The sequence below is a fragment of the Setaria italica genome, chromosome V (genome assembly GCF_000263155.2).
Source record: "Setaria italica strain Yugu1 chromosome V, Setaria_italica_v2.0, whole genome shotgun sequence".
NCBI lineage: Eukaryota > Viridiplantae > Streptophyta > Magnoliopsida > Poales > Poaceae > Setaria > Setaria italica.
This window is the reverse complement of record NC_028454.1, coordinates 27,047,634-27,070,384: the sequence shown is the minus strand read 5'-3', so window position 1 is coordinate 27,070,384 and position 22,751 is coordinate 27,047,634. Positions and strand designations below refer to the sequence as shown.

At 39.6% G+C, this 22,751-nt stretch overlaps 1 protein-coding gene across 1 annotated transcript; it reads right to left on the bottom strand.

The window, feature by feature from the left end:
• LOC101755848 lies at positions 1-21,858 on the bottom strand. The gene is made up of 35 exons (XM_004968999.4): positions 20,906-21,858; positions 20,320-20,464; positions 19,619-19,891; positions 19,332-19,499; positions 19,043-19,258; positions 18,754-18,848; positions 18,265-18,439; positions 17,461-17,864; positions 16,465-16,588; positions 15,568-15,660; positions 15,407-15,478; positions 14,507-14,644; positions 14,057-14,207; positions 13,614-13,975; positions 12,118-12,584; positions 11,744-12,046; positions 10,955-11,270; positions 10,581-10,658; positions 10,182-10,472; positions 9,874-10,071; positions 9,227-9,709; positions 7,480-7,641; positions 7,070-7,399; positions 6,908-6,990; positions 6,044-6,148; positions 5,109-5,340; positions 4,408-4,752; positions 4,227-4,328; positions 3,655-3,798; positions 3,372-3,460; positions 2,389-2,471; positions 2,148-2,263; positions 1,762-1,847; positions 1,462-1,561; positions 1-664 (listed from the first exon to the last, which is right to left on the bottom strand). The coding sequence occupies exons 1-35, from the start codon at positions 21,619-21,621 to the stop codon at positions 599-601; spliced, it is 7,311 nt and encodes a 2,436-aa protein (XP_004969056.1). The 5' UTR covers positions 21,622-21,858; the 3' UTR covers positions 1-598.
• Positions 21,859-22,751: the final 893 nt, after the last annotated feature.

The window sequence follows — 22,751 nt, the reverse complement described above, 5'->3', positions numbered from 1 at the left end:
TACTATAGAATACCTATCAACTAACCATAGAGTACCTCTCAACTATAAAGTTTGTAATTATATTCACAATTGTATGCACAATACAAAAATGGGTTCTCTCAAGACGAGGACTGTGGCAGCTGACTCAGGCATACAGCATGCTAACAGCCATCACTCTTATCAGCACCAGGACTCTTTCAAGCTACTGGAGAAACACGCAGATTGAGCGAGCGAATAGGCCAAAATCTTCACAAGGATCGGTGGGGGCAGAGGAAAACTTGGCACTGGACTCTTTATGGGCTAAGCGCTCAAGGTCAAAATGCTCATCTCACTGGATGGGTAAGCAATGTAACTACAACTTCACATCACAGACCAGAGATGCAGCCCTCTCCCTGTGCAGAATAGCCACCTCACGAGAGCATGTATGTATATACATGGAGACATGGTGCCACACAAATTGGTGGAAACATGTCAAAACCCAGGAACGAGAATTGAACACCTTGGCGCTCCGGGGTGGTCGTACCATCACAGAAGAATTCAGTTCCTTGTTTCCATGGGTTTGTTTTTCTGTCTTGATTTGAAAACTCTCGCAGCATCTATTGGGTGAAAGCAATTGGAATCACATGTACTGAGCCAGCCATTGCTTACACAGATCAAGAACCGGCAGTGCATTTGCATGTAACGCCTATAAAAAAGAGTAAATGAAGTCAGGAAACAGAACCGAATAAAATAAAAGGGGAAGTGTTATTAGTAATGACCTCACTGTCACTTAACAATATATATCGCTTAGTTTACTTGTATTCCATACCTATGAGAGAAGTCTTATGTTTAGAGACTGCTATGAGGGCAGATCTGTTTCAGGCCGTAAACTTTTCATGTGTGTTATTTTGAGACTTTAAGTCATGCGTAAATCAAAACTATTAGATAATGGTTGAGCAACAAAATAGGTGGCCTCACATGCGGACTTGAGAAACCTTCACAGGCTTTAGCATTTTCTAATGGATGTGACTAATGGCACCATCCTTAAAAGTTTATGGACCAAACTAGTACTCCCTCCTATTCAAAACATAGGTCGTTTTAGGATTCTAGTTAGCCAAACTTTTTTTAACTTGGCCCATCAATACAAGAAAAGTTACATCAATTGACAACACATAGCTCTGGTTACTAGATTCAAAATGGAAATAAAAACTAGATTCAAAATGGGAAAAAATACTTTCATTATACATAATATTATTTATTTCGAATAATATACTTTTACAAATATTGCAAGTTAAAGCGTCATATTGGACACCTTTGACTTACATTAGGAATCAGAGGGAGTAACCTAGAAAATGTTCGGACTGATATTATCATTAAGGGAATAGGGACCAAACCAGATACCCCCATTACTTCTAGCAACTGATAAGTGCAAGATGCAACATGAAACATAAATTTATACGATAGTTAAGTAGGAAATATCTGTAATCTGTGAAGAAAACCGACCTGATGAGCAACATATTGAACATCAGCAACACTTCCACTTCGTGAAGCTATTTGGAATGCACTTTTTAGACGCCCACAGACAACACAAGCAAGTACTTTCCTGCAGAGTTTAGAAATTATTTAGAAAAGCAAAGGTTCAGAAAACTAATGCATAAGCACCAACGCTTACTAACAGTAAGCATTGTTCAGGCATGAAACAGTGAGATCAGACTCCCACAGACAAAAATGCTGCAGTCTAGTTTATAAATTCATCAAAAATACAAATTAAAAAAAATTGTATCTACTGTTAACAATGGATACCTGTGATTGCTGATTAGCATGTCAATAAGGCGGTCTGGTCTTTCTTTATGCTTGTTCGCATAAACATTTATAGCAGCACCAAGAACCTAGTAAATGCAAGTGAACAAAAATATCAGCAAAGAAATCTGGTAAACCAATCGCATACTTCATAGAACATCAAATAAGGATATTATGCTAAATATTTGACATACTGGGTTAACAGTAAAACAGGTTTCATACATTTTGATAAAGCTAGTATGTTAACAAGCACAATTTAAAGTTTCAAATGCACGTGCCATGAATAATACAAAGAATTTATATATATATATATATATATATATATATATATATATATATATTATTCCCTAGATTCAAATCCTGCTAGGACTGTAAAAAAAAGGCATCACCTGATCCCATTCATCATCATCTATAGTTCCCCTTATGTTCTTCAAAAATTCTGTTAATTGGCCACCTTTTTTCCTTTCAGCAAGGGATGCAGCTACACCAGCATAAATATCAACAGCTGACCAAAACAAGCGGTAAGTTAATTTAAGTGTCGAGATTTATACTTCCAAACGTGTTTCAAAAAGCATAATTGCTGAGTACCAAATCAACAGAATGAGGAAAGGTTGAGTCCAATATTTATACCTGGGAGATCAAACTCATGAAGCATTCTGAAAGCTAAATCAAAATGCTTTTCAGCCAGAGTTTCAACAACCATGCACCTTCGCCTGCAATTAATAATTGTAATTTTTTAAAGGGCAAAGTCAACTAAGCGCGTCAAAATGATATAAACCATATACACGATATTAGAATAAAAATTAAAACAGTGAGTCCACATACAACAAAACTCTGTTCCAATAAATAAAGTTCATAAATAAAGTAACAGATAAACCAGACAGATCTAAGGTATTAGGCCCAGTCTGAATGGGATCAATGAGGAGGCTGAGCTAAATTCCAGGGATGGAGCTTATGGCCAGAGGTGTTCAGCACAGGTACATTAAAGCTGAACCACTGAAAAATGTGAAATCAACTTTGCTATTGCCCCTTTTGTGATAGGATGAGAAAACGATCCAGCACTCCTGGTGCCGTGTGTTTTTTGCCAAGCAGTTCTGGTTCAACTTACTCCAAATAGTCAGCCTGCAAGCCCTAACTCCAAAACATGAAGACACCTCTTTTAATGATTGGTAAGCAAGGATAAATACTGTAGTAGACAGAGAGGTTCACAAAAGGGCTTAATTCCCTCGTCATTTTAGAGGCTTGGTCAATTTGGAAACATCAAAATCGCTGTGTTTTTTATGGTATCCCCCCAAACTTAGTTGGAGGCGCTACTGTTTGCTAAGGAGGAAATGCATCTTTGGAGTATGGCCAGGGCCTGAGGCTTCTCAAAATCGCAGTCATCGCGCCAGAAGAGGATTGCGTTTTATTGTAGTCAGTGTTTGCTTAAGGAAAAGGCATGAATGTAATCTAAGATCTGTGGGTGTGGGTGTTGTAAGGGTTCTTATCCTTCGTATAATGATATGCAGCTCTACTGCATGTTCCAGAACTTAGCTACTGTAAGGTGTTGGGATGTAGCCGTCCCTAGAGAAATTCAAAGGATTCAGCCTTAAAAGGTAATAGATGACACAAACCTCAGAGTTTCAGGGTCAGTTGGATTCCCGAAAAGGGAAGTTTTCCACTGAGGACCATCTATACTGTTGAGAGCCTTCACAACATCCATCTACAATGCCAACATGTACAATCAGGTTAGGTTTTGAACCAAAAATTGCAAAATCACATGAATCTAGGGCTAACAGAATCTACATTTGCTCTAGCTTTACGCAAGACAGCTGGATACCTATCTCCAAAAGAACCAGTCTCATACGTTGACAATTATTTCAATGCATAAGGAAAAGAAGTCAACAGTTCCCTCACCTGATAGGAAACACGAGTAGAATACTTCATTATTGTTTCTCTGGTCATTTTTCCTGGGGTGCTCTTATTCCGAGCAGACCGCAATACCAACTTTGTAGCCTCAATTGTTCTATCTCGTACAGATAAGGCTTCTTCAAAATGTGTCTGCAATCATAAGAAGCCAAGGCATAAACACAACCAAATAGTTATTTTTGCATTGCACCACGGTCCACTATTTTTCCTTTACTTTTTTACTTTCCATTTCCTTTTGATTCATCATTTGTCAGACTTCATTATTTGGATACTCTAAACACAGGTGGTATTGGAACATGAAACTATATGTAGGTAGATTGAATCGAGAAAACAATCAGGAAACATTTCGGCTTATTGATTTAGAGTCAAAACTGTTTTGATTACAAACTTGCAATTGATATGTCCACAAGGATCCAGGGATCCTGTTCAGATCAGCAGGCTAGACAAAAATCATGCTCCAAAATACAAATCAACAACACATGGTTAGCTGTGCTTTCATACATGTATTCCAAATAGTGCATTAGAGTAGTAAAAATCATGAGCATAAGATGTGAATATACCTTGGCATGTCCCAAATGCCTCAAAGCCTCCTCTTGAGACATTGAATTCATAAATAATTGGATACAACAAAGGCCAGAAGCAACATGGTCATCTTTTAGAACCTGACACATGTTCCATTGTAACTATTAATTGCCACGAAAGTGATGAAACTATTAGAATTCAAATGGTTATTGACGGTACCAAAAAGTTGTAGAGATAATTAAAATGCCGATGTGTTTCACAATAGTTGCAAATGCGGGTAAGAACAGTGTTCATGTACTGGATCACAGGTGTCTCATGATATGCCGGCGATTGTGTTATTGCCCGTATTGTGTTCTCCAGAACAGCCATAGCACCATATCCAAGACATAGATCACACAAGTCATCAATTGTCCCATAGTCAGTTGTTAACGGATCACTCCATGGAACTGAAGACAAAGAAGTTTCCCCTTCAGTGGTCTGTTGACTAAAAGGGAAGAACAGAGAGCAGGCTTCAGAGAAATGGCCATGCCTGAACATGAAAGCAAGAATTTGTGGCCGAGCATACTGCAAATATCCAGAAGAAATAATTAATTCATAATTCAATATAAACTGATGAATTATCGAATCAAAACCAATTTCCTAAAATGGATCCAGGAGTAAACAAGACCAAAAGCTAAATAGGGTTCAAGATTGTGGCTCTGATTGCTGAGATTCTGTAGGAAATTGGTCACCCAAGAGATGAGTAGGGTGAGAAGAATACATGATTCAGATGTCTACAGAGAAATATAAAAAATTGGAGCTGTTGCACGGTGGAACCAGGAAATCTAGAAAGTGAAAAGAAAACTCTAGGGTGACACTGTAGAAACGAGTTTGATCAAGTAAAAAAAAGATATGTACATATCAATGAGTATAAATCTTACATCTTGCAAGTAATGAATACACTCGGCATATCGGACACTGTCAAGATTGCTGCGAGGACCATCTTCAAGGTATGAGGTAGCAGATGTGAATTGGTTGTCTATAGGATCTCTGGACTGTCGGGAGCTCTCAGATCGTGGAAATGTGGATGGCATGTACAGAACATTAAGATAAGCATCAGCAGAAAGGGAATCATCAAAGATGGTTGCCGCGCTCTTTGCCAAATGCTCATACCTGCATTTGTAAGTTCACTACTAGAGTCAGAAAAAAAAATAGGAACAAAATGCAACAATCATGCACACATTTAGATTGCAAAAAATGTAAAAAACCATGTGTTGATTTACTTCAAAAGGTAATTCTATAATATTATAATCTCACTGGATTCTGTAAATACATTACAGTGAAAATTAGCTGTCTAAGTTATATTTTGGAGGCATTTTTTACATTCAAAATGACATTTTATTGCATTAGGAGGTGTAAGTATGCAGCAAACCCAAGTGAACTATGAGTGCTAATTTCATATCCACAGGTTAAAGTGTCACTGTTTACAAATTCAGCATGTTGCAGTGTTTCAAATATTTATCAAAAAATCATGTATCATAAAAGTTCGGTAAACCTGCAAAAAGTTGTAATTCATCCTAGATGTCAAGAATCAAAATAAACAAGCTGTCAATTCAGTATTGTTCATGTGCTAATAGTAGAACTTGTGCTTTTTTTTCAAATTTCAATATCAAAGATGATTTTGAAATTAAATCTTTCTGTATGATTACTTATATTTAGGTCTACTGCTTACATGATTTTTTACAGAATTCTTAAAAAATTGCAACATACATAATAAATCATATTCTCAATAATGGGATGCCAGTTCTCCAGGGCACCAACAAATTGTAAAACCTAGGAAGAATAAACATGGAGACATTGATGTTAATGCCTTTACATGGAACGGACAGAAGAAACATCAACCGGAGGCCCTCCTTCAATTGTGTTGATGATTTCAGTAACAACAGTAGCTGCATCTCCTTTGTACTGTTGAAGTGCTTGCCTGGAAAGAAAATGAACAAATGCAAAGGTTATACATAACAAATAATGAAAAGCACAATCTTGGTTGACAAATTAATGAAATGCTCAAGTTAACAAAGAGGTGAAAGTCAGTGTGCTTGAGATCAGCTTTGCAACCTCATCTCTTTCACAGTATGGATGCAAGTTACTCAAACAAAATTTTCCTCATTCTATCTGGACTGTAACTTTTTAAGCCATCTTAGCTCAGTGACGAATTCAATTAAAGATATAAGCATTTCACCATCTTTCTGAAAAAGAAGGAAAAACACACACTAACAGCTGAAAATCTATATACACCATTCTCAATAAGCATTCTAGCAAGGACAACAGCAGGAAAAAAAGCAGTACATTTTCTGGTAGATGTAAACAGATTAGATTATACTTGCAAGTCAGGAAGATTGTTTGCAGACAGTGAAGAAATAAGGTGGGGCACAATAAATGCTTAATGATGATGTATAAGTAATTTTCTGCTAGAATTAGTGCTCTGTGTATATTCAATACCCTAAACTAAGAAAATGCTTGGGACAACAACACTTCCATCTGACAAAACACAACAAAGGAAAATGATAATTGGTTTTTGGCAACTCAGTGGAGAACCAAATGATCACATACATTATTAAGTTAATCATTTAACTTATGTCTCTTTTCTTCTAAATGGGAACCTATTTTGTGGTTCCCCTCAATATCTGTTCTTTTCATTCTGTAACATGTACAGTGAAAAAGCAGAGAAATTTTCCCTTACTTGAACTTCACTCGGGCTTGAGCATAGTGCTCCATTCGTACTAAAGCATGGCCCCAGGCAATCCATACTGGAAAAGCTTCAATCTGCAATTGGTCACAATATTACATTATCTTATTACCCTGTATACAGTAAGAACGAGAAATAAGTTGTAAGATTCAGTACCTTGCACTTTCTACAAGTATATACAGCCATGCTGTACCGTTCATCACTGACCAATCTGTTACGTAGACTAGTTGAAGATTCTTTGTCAGCGATATCATCAAGCGAGGCAATAATACCTGATCCCAACAGGCTTTGAAGAAGCTCTGCACGCCCCAACCACATGTCTGCTTGAGCCAGGAGATCAGACAGCTCATCTTGATACTGGCTCCCAGTGCTTGAACTGCCAGTGTCCACAGAAATATCATCAACATCCCTACTTCTTTCAGAACCACTTGACAAATCACTACTCCCAATGAGCTTCTTAAGTAGATTTTTTGCATAAGAGAGGGCCTGAAAAATATAAATTACTGAGTTACAATTAATCTAAAGTATGATACACAAAGTGTCATTTTGCTAGTCATTTTTCAAACCTGTACATAAGTTTCCGTCGCATGATAAGCTCGAGCTATGTTATCCATAGAGGCATCAAGGGGCAATTGTTGGGAGCTAAGCACAATCTTCATCTGAGTCATACACAGTTCAAGTGCACCTTTTGCAGCTACTGACTCATCAGTGCACAAGGAAATTAATGCCTACAAATAGATTCACAAAACATACAGAAAAGATATCATAAAAGTTTTACTGTAAATTTTGGAGACTATGTACAGTTTTATACTTCATACAATCAAGGGTTTAATAAGGCAAGAGAGAGTTGTGCCACATGCGAGTTAGCTAACCTAATCTGGATGGGCATATGGGCCAAGTTAGCTTTATAATAATTTTACTTAACAGACACTACCATTTATGTCCAAGTCATAAAATTAGACCATTTATAAATTTATTAGAAAAAATTATTGTAATAAAATACCCTTTTTCTAACTTTATCAATCTATTAGAAAAACCATTTATAGGAGCACTTGCTCAATTATCTTGCCTGGAGAACACAAATCACAATGTAAAGCCAGATAACAAATCTTTGGGGAAATAAATGAAATCATAACACAAATCACTAGTCATTATCTTGCCCTGTCTGATGTTTAGTGACTTTCAGGAACAAAATAACTGCAATCTGCAGATCCTCTTTAAACCATTAACCATATTTGATCATCTAATAACTATACAGATTTGCATTATATATTAGTAGTGGATGATTGGAAAGTGTATGAAAGGACATAAACTATACACGCATATACCCTAGTCTTATCTTAGGAAAATTCCTTTCATAGAACAAGACTGAAACACTATCTACCTATAAAATATCAAACTAAGGTTAAAAGATTTAAATTAGGTAACAGGAATTGTGTAACTCCGCCTATGTTTGTTTTTTTCTCGAACACGCAGGAGAGTTGTGTATCATTATATCAGGAGAGCTGTGTATCATTATATTAAGAAGAAGAAAGGGTTTGGAAACCCATACAACACCACACAATCACATCACACTCACATGCAGTACTCGCCTTTTATACAACAAATAACTTGACCTCGACCAGATGAGAATAAACACAGAACCTAACATAGTCCACACTTGGCACTAGAGCGAGGAGATGGGAAATTCCTGAGCCTCAGTCAAGAGAGAGTTGCGCCACATGCATTACATCGGCACCTGGGTGTAGTGAAAAATGAGAAAGGGTCTTCACATCTGACTCGGTGGGTGTGAAGGGTAAGGAAGCTAGTCGAACCAATTAGGATCCATTTGTGTAGTTGGAATGTAGGGTCTCTTACAGGTAAGTTAAGGAAGCTAGTTGATACAAAGATTAAGAGGGCGTAAATATCTTATACGTTCAAGAGACTAAATGGAAGGGTCAGAAGGCGAAGGAGGTGGACAATATGGTTCAAGCTTTGGTACACAGGGACAGATGCAAATAGAAATGGAGAGGAGTTTTGATTGATAAAAGCCTCAAGAATGGTGTGGTGGATGTGAGAAGGCAAGGAGAGTGGACAAGCTTGTCATTGGTGATATGGTCTTGAACGTAATTTGATGTTGATGTTGTTGAACAGAAATTGTGTTTGTGGATCAGCAACACCAAACTGAATATCACTAAACTCGTAAATTAAACAACGCCCTAAACTACAGACAATTCAGACCAACGCAAATTTAACTAATGAAGAATAGTAGCACTGGCAGAACATAAAAGCCTAAGACTTTGCAGATATGGAAGTATGGAACAAAAGACGTACCTTGAACAGTGTGATGTCAGGAGAGGTTTCATATCTATGAGATGAACGAGTTGCGTCATCCTTGTCAGGTTCTCCCGTCAACACCCACTCATCAGGAGCAGAGACGAAAGGAAGTTTATCTTGCCCCTCTGAAGGATATACAGGTGTGCGCTCCTCCTGTACACCAGGCAATGCATCCCAAGAGGATCTATCACCTCCTGAACCTGAACTTTTTCTTTTCCGAAGGCTATCTTTTGGGGGTGTTTTAGTGCCACTGTCACGGGGGACCCACGAGAATGCTTTCCGTGCTTCTCTCTGGAAGTTACCAAAACTCTGCACAAAATTTGTTTTAGCTGGAGTGGTGGCCTTTTTTTGTTTTGCTCTTGATGCAGAGATGCTCGGTCGACGTTCCTTGGGAGTTGAACTGACATTAATGGAGATTGCTTTCTTGGCATAAGAAATAATTAACCTATCATCCCTCAGTGTAGGAAATTCTTTCAAAATCTGCAGCCCAAAATATGGAATTTTCCATTAGCAAAATAGCATAAACAAATGAGCACAGACAAAGTTAAGCAGCTAAACAGGGCTTACATAAGAAATAAGATAATATTTTTCTCTAAGATTCAGTGGAGATGAGAACAAGAACAAAAATAGTTGAGATGGAATACCAAAGAAGCAGACTGGAATTGTTTCATCATCAATAGTACTTCTACGATCAACTGAGGGTGTTCATGAAGAGAAGAGCAACGCTGTTGCGATGGCAATGGCAATAAGGAAAGAACACGAAGACCTAATGCCCATGAATTAAGCCGTGCAATCTCAGCATCTGATAGACTCCCAACTGTACGCTTGAGGAAAAAATGTACCTGAAACACAATTAATCAGTATCATTCTAATATAATGTTCAAAAAAAGTATCATTCTAATAGGACACACTCTAGTGCATTTAGCCCATGTGATCAGATCTGGCAACATACAAGAAGCTGCTTTGAACGCAAGTCAGGTAATAGCTTCATAGCACCAATGGCTACAGGAAGAGCGTCATTGGAATCTCTTAAGGTTGACAGAAATCTTGAAGCTGCGGCTGGACCTCCACCATTAAGTGGATCAGTGGTTAGCAGTTTGACAAGCTGGCGGCCTTGCAACTCTCTCCGCAAATCAATTGATAAAGAGGCACTTTCAGCAACCTCTAAAGCAGCGGAAACAGCTCCTTTGGCAGCAAGACGGAGTGCCAAGCCCTCTGGATCAGCTTCACAATCGGCTTCAACCTAACAATATTTAACATTTTCAAATAACAATAGCTTATGACGAGAAAAGGCAATTTATATTTTCAAAGCCAGTCCCTATAATGCAGCAAAAGAATATATTCGGTTTACCTCTTGCCATCTGGTGTAGTGGTCATCAGCACTCATAATATGACCATAACGCTGTAAAGATTGCTTCATGTGCAGCACCTGTTACATCATGATGCAGCCAAAATTATCAAGAAAGAAATGCTAAAATCAGATTGATAGAGCTTAGATTTTGAAAAATAAAATAGTTGCCCGATGGCATGGTAGAGCAGCCTACAGCACCGAACCCCAGGTTGTTATGTGAAACATTATTATTAGCTAGATAGGTCATTTAAGCTATATGTATTGAAATTTCTTTTACTGGCATGTATAATCATGGTTCAATCAGACACAGCATACAGTACAATTTTCAAGATATAAAGTGCTGACTTCAAAATAATGAATCCAAGTCAAACTACCTCACTCCGCATGGGATCATTCTGAGTTAAGTGGCACATGCACATAGTAAGGACATTAGAGGCGGGATCAAGGTCCCAACTGCGCAGATACTTTAGAGCAAGCTGAACTGCAAGTTTTTTGTCTCTTAGCCTCAAGCAGTACTGCCAAGAATCACTCCCAAGATTGTGAGATCCATATGCACGAATTTGTCCTGTGCCCTGACTTCTGTCTTCCTTTTGTTCGATGAGCAATTGAAGCAATTTATCAGATGCTCCGTTGCGCAAACAACGATCAGATACAGCAAGAGCATCAGTTAGTTTTCCTTCAGTAATTAGCCTGCAGGAACACAGTAATCCAATCATCACATACAAATTAACATGGATAGCCTTTTAATAGCATGCTAATTTTTGGACAAACAGAAACTGAGCCCAGCTCAGTTGGTGGAACTGGATGTACACCCACACCATCCAGGTTTGAGTCCTCTTTGTCTCAAATTTGGCCAACCTAGTTCATTCTAGGTTGGTCGAGGTTTTTTTTGCAACAAATGGTTAGTTCTCGTTCTTCAAATGCCACATTTATCTATGGATGGACAGCTATGAAGAAACTGCATGATACCAAAATAATAGGCACAGCTTGTTCCAAAGGCTATTTCACCAAAGGACATTTTTGGCATTGCAGTTAAAATAATTAATAAAATAAAGGTGGCACCCATAAAAACAAATGTATACCCTTAGAAGTGGTACATCAAAGAAAGATTATATGGAGATGCACAAAAGAGCAAGTAGCTGCCAAACATGAAATCCTGTTACCTCTCAACAGCTTTTTCATATGGTCCTTCATTCTCCCAATCAAATGAAATAAAAGCGGTCGGCTCTAGTCTAGTGTCTTCATGTTTAGGGGATTCTAGCGGACCTGAAGTAGCGTTCCCGCTTATTATAATATCGTCAAGCTCCGATTCACCATCACTATCATGCTCGCGGGCTCGCTTCATAGAAAACTTTCCCTTGGATTGATGCAAAGAGACTTCATTTTCAGATTTATCTGTCACGGACGACTCAGATACTCGATGAAGATTAGACTGCATCTGTATCCACCGGTTCAAGGTTGGATATCTACAAAGAACTTAGATAATTAAAAAATGAAAAAGGTTAGCATGTGATAGTTTAAAATGTCTAACCATCACCTCTCTGATTGCTCGAGAGCAAATTCAAAAAATGATCTCTCAATTTCAGGGGCTTGTGTTGTATCTTTCACATAAGTAGGAGATGATTCATTGTCACCAGATAGTATGCTACTTCCAAATACACATGCCAAAACTGCTCTAACTGATGATAACTGGGCTAAATGCTTCACCAAATTTAACTGAAGAGGATAGAGGGGTTCTTGACGAGAAGACAATGATGAATCATGTGCACTCCATCCTTGAGCAGGAGGAAGGGACTTTGGAATGGCGCATGGTCTGTTTTCTGAACTAATATTACAAAGGATAGGTATAATGGGAATGCAAGCCCATCCATGTCCTGTTCGTGGAGGTAAAACAGGTGGCACACATGCTGATATAATCTCGTGCACAAAGTCAGCACCCATTGTGTCAGCTACCTTTGCAGCCGCATCAGTACTTCCACGCTCAAAAACTAAGCGAGTTAATAGCTGCATGCCAAAACAAAATTGTTGAGTTCTGAGTGGCATTGAGTAAAGTAACATGTATTAGCTAAGTAGTAATGCCAAGAATGGTATTCAAAGAGACAATAATTTAGCTTTATCGAAATGACTATATTGTAGTTTTGACATTAGAACAATGAAGTAAGAGTTCATTTTGTACAAAATGCCAATATATTTAATGTCTTCATAATCGTATCTCAGTTAGCAACCTTTTTAGATTTTTCAGATAATGTTTTCCAGAATGCTGAACTCAACCAACGTACACCATGATAATTATCAGATTTTTCATTCTGATGCATATAATTGCCATTGACATGTTCCATTAAATGCTACCTAGAGATTCACCCACGTAACCTTGTGCAGAAACCCTATCATTTGCTATGTTACCAAAAAAAAATGATGGTTTGATCTGAGATCCCAAATTCACTCAGGACAAAGACGTATCTCAATATCTGAAAGCCTAGAAAGTTAATCATCCATTGACATTGAAACATGGACCACTACTGCTCCAGTTTGTTAGCTACAAAAACTTCCTTACATGTACCTGCAATTAAAGAATATAGAAGGCAAGTGTTCCATTGCAATCGGGTAGGGAGAAAGAAAATATTCAATATCTGAAAACCTAGAATCTTATCTATCCCTTGCGACACGGAACCCTACAAAAGCTCTGATTTGTTTGCTACAAAAAAATCCTTATTCTTTACTGTTAATGAATGAAAGTCGAAGACAAATGCCATTACAACAGGGTAATGGTTGACTATATAGAGTTCAAATACATGTCATCCTCCATATCTTCCAACTAGGAATATTAACCCCCTCCCCTGTAGTACAAAACAAGGTATTCAATGCCCCCCCCCCCCACCCCGGTTTTGCTGACACAGTGCTGATCCCACATGTCATCTTTCAATGCCCCCCTCTCTCAAAAAATCATTTCAAATATGCATATGTTACGGACTTTCATTGAACATATGAGTACAAGAAAAAAAAACATTAAAAAAGGTACGAATTTGAGCTTACATCTTTTGGCCATTCGTAGACTAATGAGAAGTAGTTGAAATCATGAGTCGTGTCAGTTCCATCGACTATGTCACCAATGGTTGCAATATATATTATGAAGTTTGATAAATATGTTGATGGCTTGGTAGATAGAGGACCCATGTATCTATTTGTAGAACCTTTGTGTTCTGAACTGCTTTCCGGAACATTTGACGATGCAAGGTCACTCCTAGATGCTTGTTTCAGGATCCTAAGCCCATGACCAAGGACTACACCTTTCTCAGAACTCAAAACATCTTTCTTTTCTAAGTTGACACCTTCTTTTGCATAAACACTATCAAAGTCTTCATCAACAATAGCTCTAGCAACATTGTGAAGTTTACCTAAAACAGAAATGTCAAACGTGCTGCCAGAACATCACAACAAAATAATTTAACATTCAACTGAATCAACTGAGATATTACCACTCAAGAATTGCCGCTTTCCTTTGAAGGCGTCATCAATCATTTGGTGAAGAAGCCCAAGAGGACGTTGCTTTTGTCCAACTCTGCTAGATTCAGTTGACGAAGAGATGCTCATCTCGGTAAAAAACACTTGAAGATATGGAAGAGGTTCCTAAATGAGAACAAAAGGTATATTTAAAAGCAAGTATATGGTTGTTTAGCTGTATCAAATGCTGAACAGAAATAAAAGCCACAAATATAATCAATTTGTGCTGCTTTTTTATGTAAACTGTACATTGGATTATTCTAAGAAGTATGTAAAGAAGTGATAAGCCTTTAATATAAGCAAAGATGCTGAAAATGTCACTGTTTTTTTCATAGGCACAATAGACAGAAACTAAACAAGTGGGGAAGTCGAGCAGAAGATCAAAGATCCAGTAGTTCGTTGATTACTTACAAATAAAAGCTTACCAGATCCACGATGTCATGCAGACGCTGAAGGATGCGCTTTATCACTGATATCGTAGCAAGTTCTTGGATCTGATCCCAGTAAGCTGCGCCTTCTTTTGGGGAGCTGCCTGGAAATATTTCAGATAGCAAGCTTGTTGCCTGTATATGAGGAAAAGGAGTGTGAACTTATGTCGTCATGCCAAAAGCAACAAAACCATGCAATCGAGACTGGGCAGATAGAACAACACTGCAATTGGGACCACTATTATATAGCAAAATTGTGTAAAAGGAATTCAGGCACAAATAAAAAGGAAATAATTCAAAGGATTTGTTCGAATTGATAGCTGGACAGGCTTCAGCAGAAAAACGCTTGAAGTTGAGCACACTAGGTTTCACTGCTAACAACTGTAATTATTTACAGTCAGGCAACCTCCTAGTGTAGGATTATGACTAGCAAAATCATATGTCAATGGGGTAGGGTGTTAAACATAATATTTTAGATGATAAGTATATGAAATAATCAAATGCACAAGCCAGATAAGGGAACTAGTATTCCCGTTTACTGGCACATTCATTCCTCCATATGCTCAATCTTCCAAGAAAATAAAAATTAGTTATGGATGTCCTAGTGCACAAGCAAATGGATACACATGCATTCCTAGTTTTTCCTATTTTAAACGTATAGAAGACACCATGCATCAGTTTCCTTTTTTTGGATCCTTGGTGACAAAAAGAGAAAAAAAATAAAGATGAGGCACTATGCTACACTCATACTCCAAAGCAAGAGTGAAATTAGCAGCAAACCCAATCCACATTAGTCTAATGGTAGAGTACACACAAAAAAAAGAAGATACAACAACGGTCATTTCCAATACTATATGCGAGAGTATGATGCAGAAATGCACAGCTGATAATGCTTACCTCATCAAGAAGAAATCGGCACATATCACCTGACCTAGCAGATGTTGCAGCAACATCAACACAAAGTAGAATCTGAAAGTTCAGATATTATTTTTTGGCCAAATATCAAGAATGTGTATCATTGATATTACTCAATGCAGATAAAAGAGAAAATTCCTAACCGTAGTTAGAGAACCAAGCTGAGCACGTAATGACAAAATATCCAATTCCTGTCCCGCATTGTTATTGGTAGCACGATTCACCGCATCTTCAACCTGAAAAGGACAACAAAAGTAAGGAAATGAGATGCATCTGACCTTGATACAAAAATGACATGTTTGCTATAAATAATCACATTCAGCTGTTTTACAGTTATTTTTGAAATATTAACTGAGTACCTAAAATTTGAAATCCAAACATTCTAACCGAATATGAACAATTGCAGATCAAGGTTCCAAAACCTAAGAGCACATATCAATATTTAGCTCAGCAGAAAAGCGAACGAAAGAATGTAATACAGCAGAAAGATTTACATGACTCGATGGCTGAAGAAGTACTGAACATGGCATGCATTGAACAGATGAATATCAAGCTAGCAGTCAGCCAGTCACTTTGTCAGTCTTTACAAGAAACAAGATGTGAGTGCATTTTTTTTTTAAGAAAAACTAACATCATTGTATTTGGTATGCTGCATTTTATAGGACGCCTCAATTTTAATACCATGGTATTTTCAGCTCCTTATAAAAACTCCAAAAATACCACGTATCCAAACAGGCCGTTGATACGTTTTAAATATGCTACGATAAGAGTTTAGTAGCCAAGTATGCACTCTGGAGGATGTAAATGTCACTTTTTCTGTGAATGAAACCAAGGTAGCATATGGCAGTCCATAACTCTCAAGCTTTCCCTGTTGCCGACTTATCTTCCCCATACCTCTCCTCCCACTGTTTGTGAGAGAAACTTCCAGCACAAATGGCAGAGGAGTAACTTAGTTCCATGTGCAAAGTACATCGAGAAAAAAGAAAATCGAGCACATTGTATCTACAAAGCAACTAATAAAATTGCATGTGTAAGCATACCAATGCTCTTTTATATGCGCCAGCTACCCATTCGGCTAGTTCAAGAGAGGCTTTATCCTCGGCGGGTAAAGAAAATCTCTGTACAGCTTCTTCTCCTATATCATAGTTTTCCCTTTGCATGCATCTGTCACGAATTTGAATGGTGAGAAGTTCCCCACAACCATGTGTCATAACATATTGACATGCCACATAGACGCATGCATACATGCACGTACGCACATGCACAGAGAACAGAACTCAGAAACAAGATAAATAAAATCTCACAAAAGTAAAAGAGTAAGTTACATTATATTAAAGAAATATTAAAGGTGCAAACATTTAACAATGTCAAAGAAACAAAAGGAAAGGTCAGAGACTCTGGAGATCAATATTATATTTTTCCAGTATTTTCTTCAATACAATAATGCTTTTTTTCATATTAGTCCGCAATATATTATTGACCCATTGAGAAAGGTTATACATCTCAGTACCCTTGGCCCATGGAATGTAAGCAACTCCCAGGATTTGAGTACAATAGCCCATTATATAGGGTTCAGATGAGCAAACATGCCAAATTGGAGATGATTACAGAAAAGCTCTAGTGTTTCAGATGAGATTATACAAGTCTGAGAAAATAAGTGTCACGTTTAATGCCAAGCTACCATCAACTCTGCAGTGATATGCATTCCCATGCATTTATATTATCCTAAAAGTGCACAGCCTACTGATGCTGTGAAGCATCGATGTAACATAAAAATTAAAAACTATTTTAGAATGGTAAAAAGCTAGGCCAGGGCCACAGAGAATAGGCAGGGATGCTTAGCTCTATGCAACTCACTGGCCTTAATACTTAAGATAAAACATGTACATACTTCTAGCCCCACAAAACTTCCAACTTAAAAATTATACTGGGAATTGCACAATGAGATCACACCAAAGCATAATCCTTTGGTAAAGCATAAAAAAGGTGAACACAACAGAATATAGAAAAAACAAATTATATCATAGAAAACTCACACATTTAGTAACTTTGAAGGAGCGGCATGTAGAAGAACTAATGCCTCCTTCCAACTCCATTGCCGCTCGGAAGGAGGTTGAAGGCGTTTTAGAACAGATAGACGCCAATCTAAGTCTTCAATGGAATGTTTGGCATGTTTGAGCCTCCATTCTAATGCTTGCCTACCAGCAGGTGACAGACTAGTACTGGACAGGTGATCCATATCAGGGCCTTTCACTTGGAGATTATGACTAAGTATATCAAGTAGAAGCCCAACAAAATATATCACCATGTTCTTTCCCTCAGATTCGATATTACTTTCATGGCATTCATGAGTGACATAGCACTCAGAAGGGACTGCTTGAGACAGTTTCACACAGTCATCCATATGTAACAATGATAATATAATGCTGACCATGAAAATCTGCAAAACAACATGGAAAAGTGAAGCTCAATAGCATAGGAACCCCATTGAAATTGCAGTTTGAGTCGGCATGATCTTCAAAACTAAACTTTTACCATCAAATTCCCTATAGCCTATTGTTCATATCAACAAAATCATGAAGGGAAGTGCTTTCAAATATGAGTTCAATGATGCCAATCAAAAAGTCAACAAATTGTTAGATTTGTTATTTATCAAAAATCATGAAGTCTGAATCTTGAAAAACATAAGCTCCTTTTAAAGGAAAAAGAATAAATATTAGGTTGCTCCTAAGGTATGTAGAACTGATAATTCCATGGCTTTGCTACTTTGAGGAATAAAAATATGCATTTGCCAAAAAAAAACATGCACCTGAATAAGAACATATCACAGAAGACCCAACCTTTCTTGGAGTACTTTTGATAGCCTCCATAAAATTTTGCATCTCCCTCAGATATGATAACGCTTTATGATAATAACACTCATTCCCATCAGCTGCACACTTCTCCATCTCTCCTAGAGCAAGCACAACTGACTGAAGAGAATATCGCATGTGCATCAGTTCAATATCATGCATCCTGTCACACGAAACAGACCGCTCATTGGAAAATAAAGCCAAACATAAGTGAAGAATACACAAAAATATTTCATTCTTCTTTTGGCGTAGTAGTATTAAGAAAACTTCTAACATGGCTTGACCGCTAAAGGCATTAGCAAAGTGGACAAAAGGCAACTCAACGACTGCTCAAGAAGGTTAAATATGGGAAGAAATTTATGCATCAGGGAGCATGAAGCATAATAGTTGAGATTACATTGCTGATTGTATAAACCCCAAATAAAGAAAATAAAACATAGCAGCTAACAGAAAATCGCAGCAGAGATGTTTATGAACCTCTTCCAAGCTGCAGTTGCTGAAGGAAGTGGCTGCATACCAACAAGCTCGATTGCATCTTGAAATTTTATTCCTGGGACTACGTCAAATAGCACCTGATAGTTAAGGAAAAGTAATTATGAAAGAACATCACGCCATCAGCTAGGAAAAGAAAGGTTCCTTTCGAGCCAAACAAGACACAAGAGGATAAATGATACAATCATACAAAAGTACTAAATTGGTAATATATGCAAATGAGCATGCAACATGTGAAGCACATGTATGAGATGAGAGAGAAATTAGAACTCACTCTCATGGGAGTCTGAACAGCTAGCCGCTCAAGTATCAAGTTCTCGACAAAAGGGTCTAATATTTCTGCATTGTTAACATCTGAACCTTGATCTTGTTGGGGAAACAATAACGAATTCCTCAAATTCCATGGGTGGCCAGAATTCACACTTGAAACAAAACATGCAAGATCCAGATGAAAGCATAAAAGATCACACAAGTACTCCTCGCAGGATGTCTGCAAAAATAAATTGCCACAATCCTCACATATCAAAGAAGAAGAAGAAGAAAATCAGTGACAGAGGAAGTACCTCATCTGTCTGACTACGGTAATTTGAATATTCCTGTAGTCGTAGAGCTTGGGATTTGCTTGTCCAGAACAGCTGCATTAGCTTTCTCCGTAGAGCTGTTTTACCCTTCAGAATATCCCACCCCAAGACAGCAACCAATGGCTGGAGAAGGGGGAACAACGAAACAACCTGCAGAAAGCCACTTGCCAGAAGATACTAATGAGGCGACTAACTGGTGGAATTTGATATGAAATGTTCATAGCAGAAGGAAAAAAACCATGGGGGTATCCCGTTGAAATTTGACATACATCAACAGCTTCTTGAAGCTGCTCCCTCTTAATTGATGACAAAGCAGTTTCCAAGACAACTTCAAGCATATGCTTTCCAGAGAGTCGACAATAATGGTAGAGATCTTTCTTGCAGGATGTTATAGCTGCATCCAACAAGGTCCTGTCATCTGAGTCAGTACCCCTCTCCAATGACAATGTTTCCACAAATTTTGTGAAAGGGAGAGGCATCCCATTAGCATCAGAGACATTATGATCTTCAATTTCTTCAGAAACAATGTCATCCAGAATGAGCTAGAAATAATATAAACGAAAATTAGCATCATCCAAGAGTAAGCATGCAAAAAAATGCAATCTAGAAGGTAATAATTGATATTATGTTAGAGGCAGTGGTATTGGGGTCACAAGAAACCTGGAATTTCAAGGAATAAATTCAAAACTGTGGCCATCTACATCTAAAATTTTGGCCTAAAGTACAAATAAATATCATAAGAAACAAACAAAAAGGCACTCAGGAGTCAGGATATGTGCTATTCAAGGCCTAAAGTGCGTATGAAAATGTTAAAGAGCCAAATTTATGTTACAAATGGGGGAACAGAATGGTTATATGACACGAGGTGCAGGTTATCAATCAGGAAAGGAAAAACTGGAAGAAATTGAATAGGCAAAGGGGTTCATAGTGAAGAATGCCAGCAAGAGATGATAGGAGAATTTGTAATTACCTGAACGAGTTGCACCAGCTGGGGACTAGTAGACTGAAGAGCTGCGCCGTACATTTTAGTTATTCTATCCCGCAACTGAGACCACCTTCCACCATAATTGGATGCTTTTGTCCAACCCTTTCTGAAAAGCTCTGATATGATAACCCTGTGCACGAAGAAGTTGATTTCAGCAATCTATTAAGTGTATCCATATTCCAGATCCATCACTAAACTGAGACCAGTACACATGATATGTAATTAGATTGATCGTTTTCATGTCTTAATCTGGAACCAATTGAACATGTCTAATCTGAAACCAGAAACATGAATGTGATGGTTCTTTCTCAAAACCTACAAATGTTATAGAATGCTGATCTGCATGGCTCTAGCCATTACCAGTTTACATATGCTGCTACTAATGGCTGTAAAACGATATTAAATCCTGGCCAACTCCGCTACGAAACACTAACTGTAACTCAACGCTACTACTGTCCTTACTATTTCCACAGATGATTCTACATGTTTATTAAATGCTCAAGTTGCACCAGCTAGTGTTGAAATGTTACTTAAAAAGATGTATACTCGATTAATATTATTTAGAGATTACTTGTAATCATCCTCCTCCACGCCATGATCAAGACAAAGAAACCGGAGATGACCAGCAGCACCGTCAAGATCATCCTCTGCAAGGAGTGTCTTCATGGAGTCCAAGTGGGCAAGCTGCACGTTCTGCCGCAGCCACAGGAGCACGTCCGCGCCGAAACCCCCGTCCAAGCCGATCTGCCTCGATATGCCCACACACAATGCGTCAAACACAAGGGCGTTATCGAGGAACACCCCCCACAGCCTCCTCAAATCCTTCTCGGTGACAGGGGCCTCCTCGACAATAGCAACGGCCTCCCCTCCGCCTCCCTCGACCTCGCGCCTCAGCCTCACCACCCCCAAATCAAGCAGCCTCGTGAGGGTCTCCCTGGCCTCGGCGCCAACGGCGGGGTCGTCGGCGATGGGCTGGAGGAGGACGAGGAACTCGGCCTTGAGGCGCAGCGCCTCGGGGTTGGGGGTGGAGGGGAGGGCGGCGAGCTCGAGCGCGGCGAGCCAGGCGAGGTGGGACGGGGACGGGCAGGCGGGGGGCGCGGACCAGAGCACGCCCGGGACGCGGCCCCCCGCGGCGACGACCGCGCGGAGGAAGTCCGCGGCGAGCCCCGGGTCGGCACGGCGGCGGAGGCTGAGGAGCGCCGCGCGCAGGGCCTCGAACTGCCCGAGGAAGAGGTGGTTCGCGGCCACGCGCGCGAGGAGCGCGGCCTCCCGCTCCGACGCGGCCATGGCGAGGAACCCCCGAGAGCGGCTAGGGAGCCCGGGATCACGATGCGGCGGCGAGCATGTCGGTGCGCCCGTGGGGATAGAAGCGGCAGTGAGAAGTAGTAGAGAGTTCGAATTTGTGAAGGGCCTGCTTGCTTGTGTGGCGCGGTTTGGGGGAGAGACGGAGGAGGAAGAAGGCGATGCGAGAGACGGGAGCGAAAGGCCTGGATGACTGGATCCTCAGGATCTGTGCGCGGTGAGCCTGTGCCGGTCCTTCCTCGTTTTTTTTCCTTTGAATTATTTTTCCCCTTCCATGGGCAAGAAGCCAAGATCTGCATATCAACGGATGGATGTCTCTTTCTGGTACTGGATGCCAGCTGGGGCAATCGCGGCTGTTGATTTGCGGATGTTTATGGGAGCGCACCTTCTATTGCATTCTTGATCCTACTTTGATCTCCAATTATAATTTTACCCTCATTTTTATCGGCTTTGTGATTTTACCACCTTCTTTTTGAATTTGAAGAGAAAGTTTACCCCTACTCCCTTAGCAGCATCTAACGGTGTCGAAAGAGCTGAGATGAGACAAGTTTGCCCTTACGAATATGCCTCTATTTTTTTTTACTTAGTGATTTTACCCCTATTTGAGATCAAATATTTAGACAATATTAGAATACTTGAAAAACAATCCCTACTATCCAAATTACCATCACTAAACTTTAAGTACACTCGGTTGCTTGCTTAGATTTGGCCCATGAACTCTTCTGTGATTATCAAAACTCCAGAGAACTAAAGTTAAGATGTGTTGAGATTCTAGAGAACTCTAATAGCCTTCACCCTGAAAAAAAAATAACGGCACCTTCAGATTGCCCATGCGCTGGCCTCGCACCGCGCCAAATCCCCCCGCCTGCCATGCGCCCAGGACCCGGCCGCCCGCGCCTCGCGTCCAATCCCACAGCTGCATGCGCGTAGGACCCCCGCCGCCCGCGCCCCGCGGCCAATCCCCCGGCTAGCTGTGCGCCCAGGCCCCCGGACGCCCGCGCCTCCAGGCCGCCTGCCCCTCATGTCGTTCGCCGCTCTCCAGCCACCGGAATCGGCCTTGGTCGCCTGCCGGCCGCCGAAAATCCCGCCGTCGGCCGCCCTAGTCGGAACCACAG

Bases quoted from the DNA above. Each gene is read 5' to 3' on its own strand.
- LOC101755848 (XM_004968999.4), bottom strand. From the start codon at position 21,621: ATGGCCGCGTCGGAGCGGGAGGCCGCGCTCCTCGCGCGCGTGGCCGCG. The intron at 19,500-19,618 runs GTATGTCAAATT...GGCTTTCTGCAG, and splicing joins AGCTTCAAGAAGCTGTTGAT to GTTGTTTCGTTGTTCCCCCT. The intron at 4,329-4,407 runs GTACCGTCAATA...AACATGTGTCAG, and splicing joins ATTATCTCTACAACTTTTTG to GTTCTAAAAGATGACCATGT.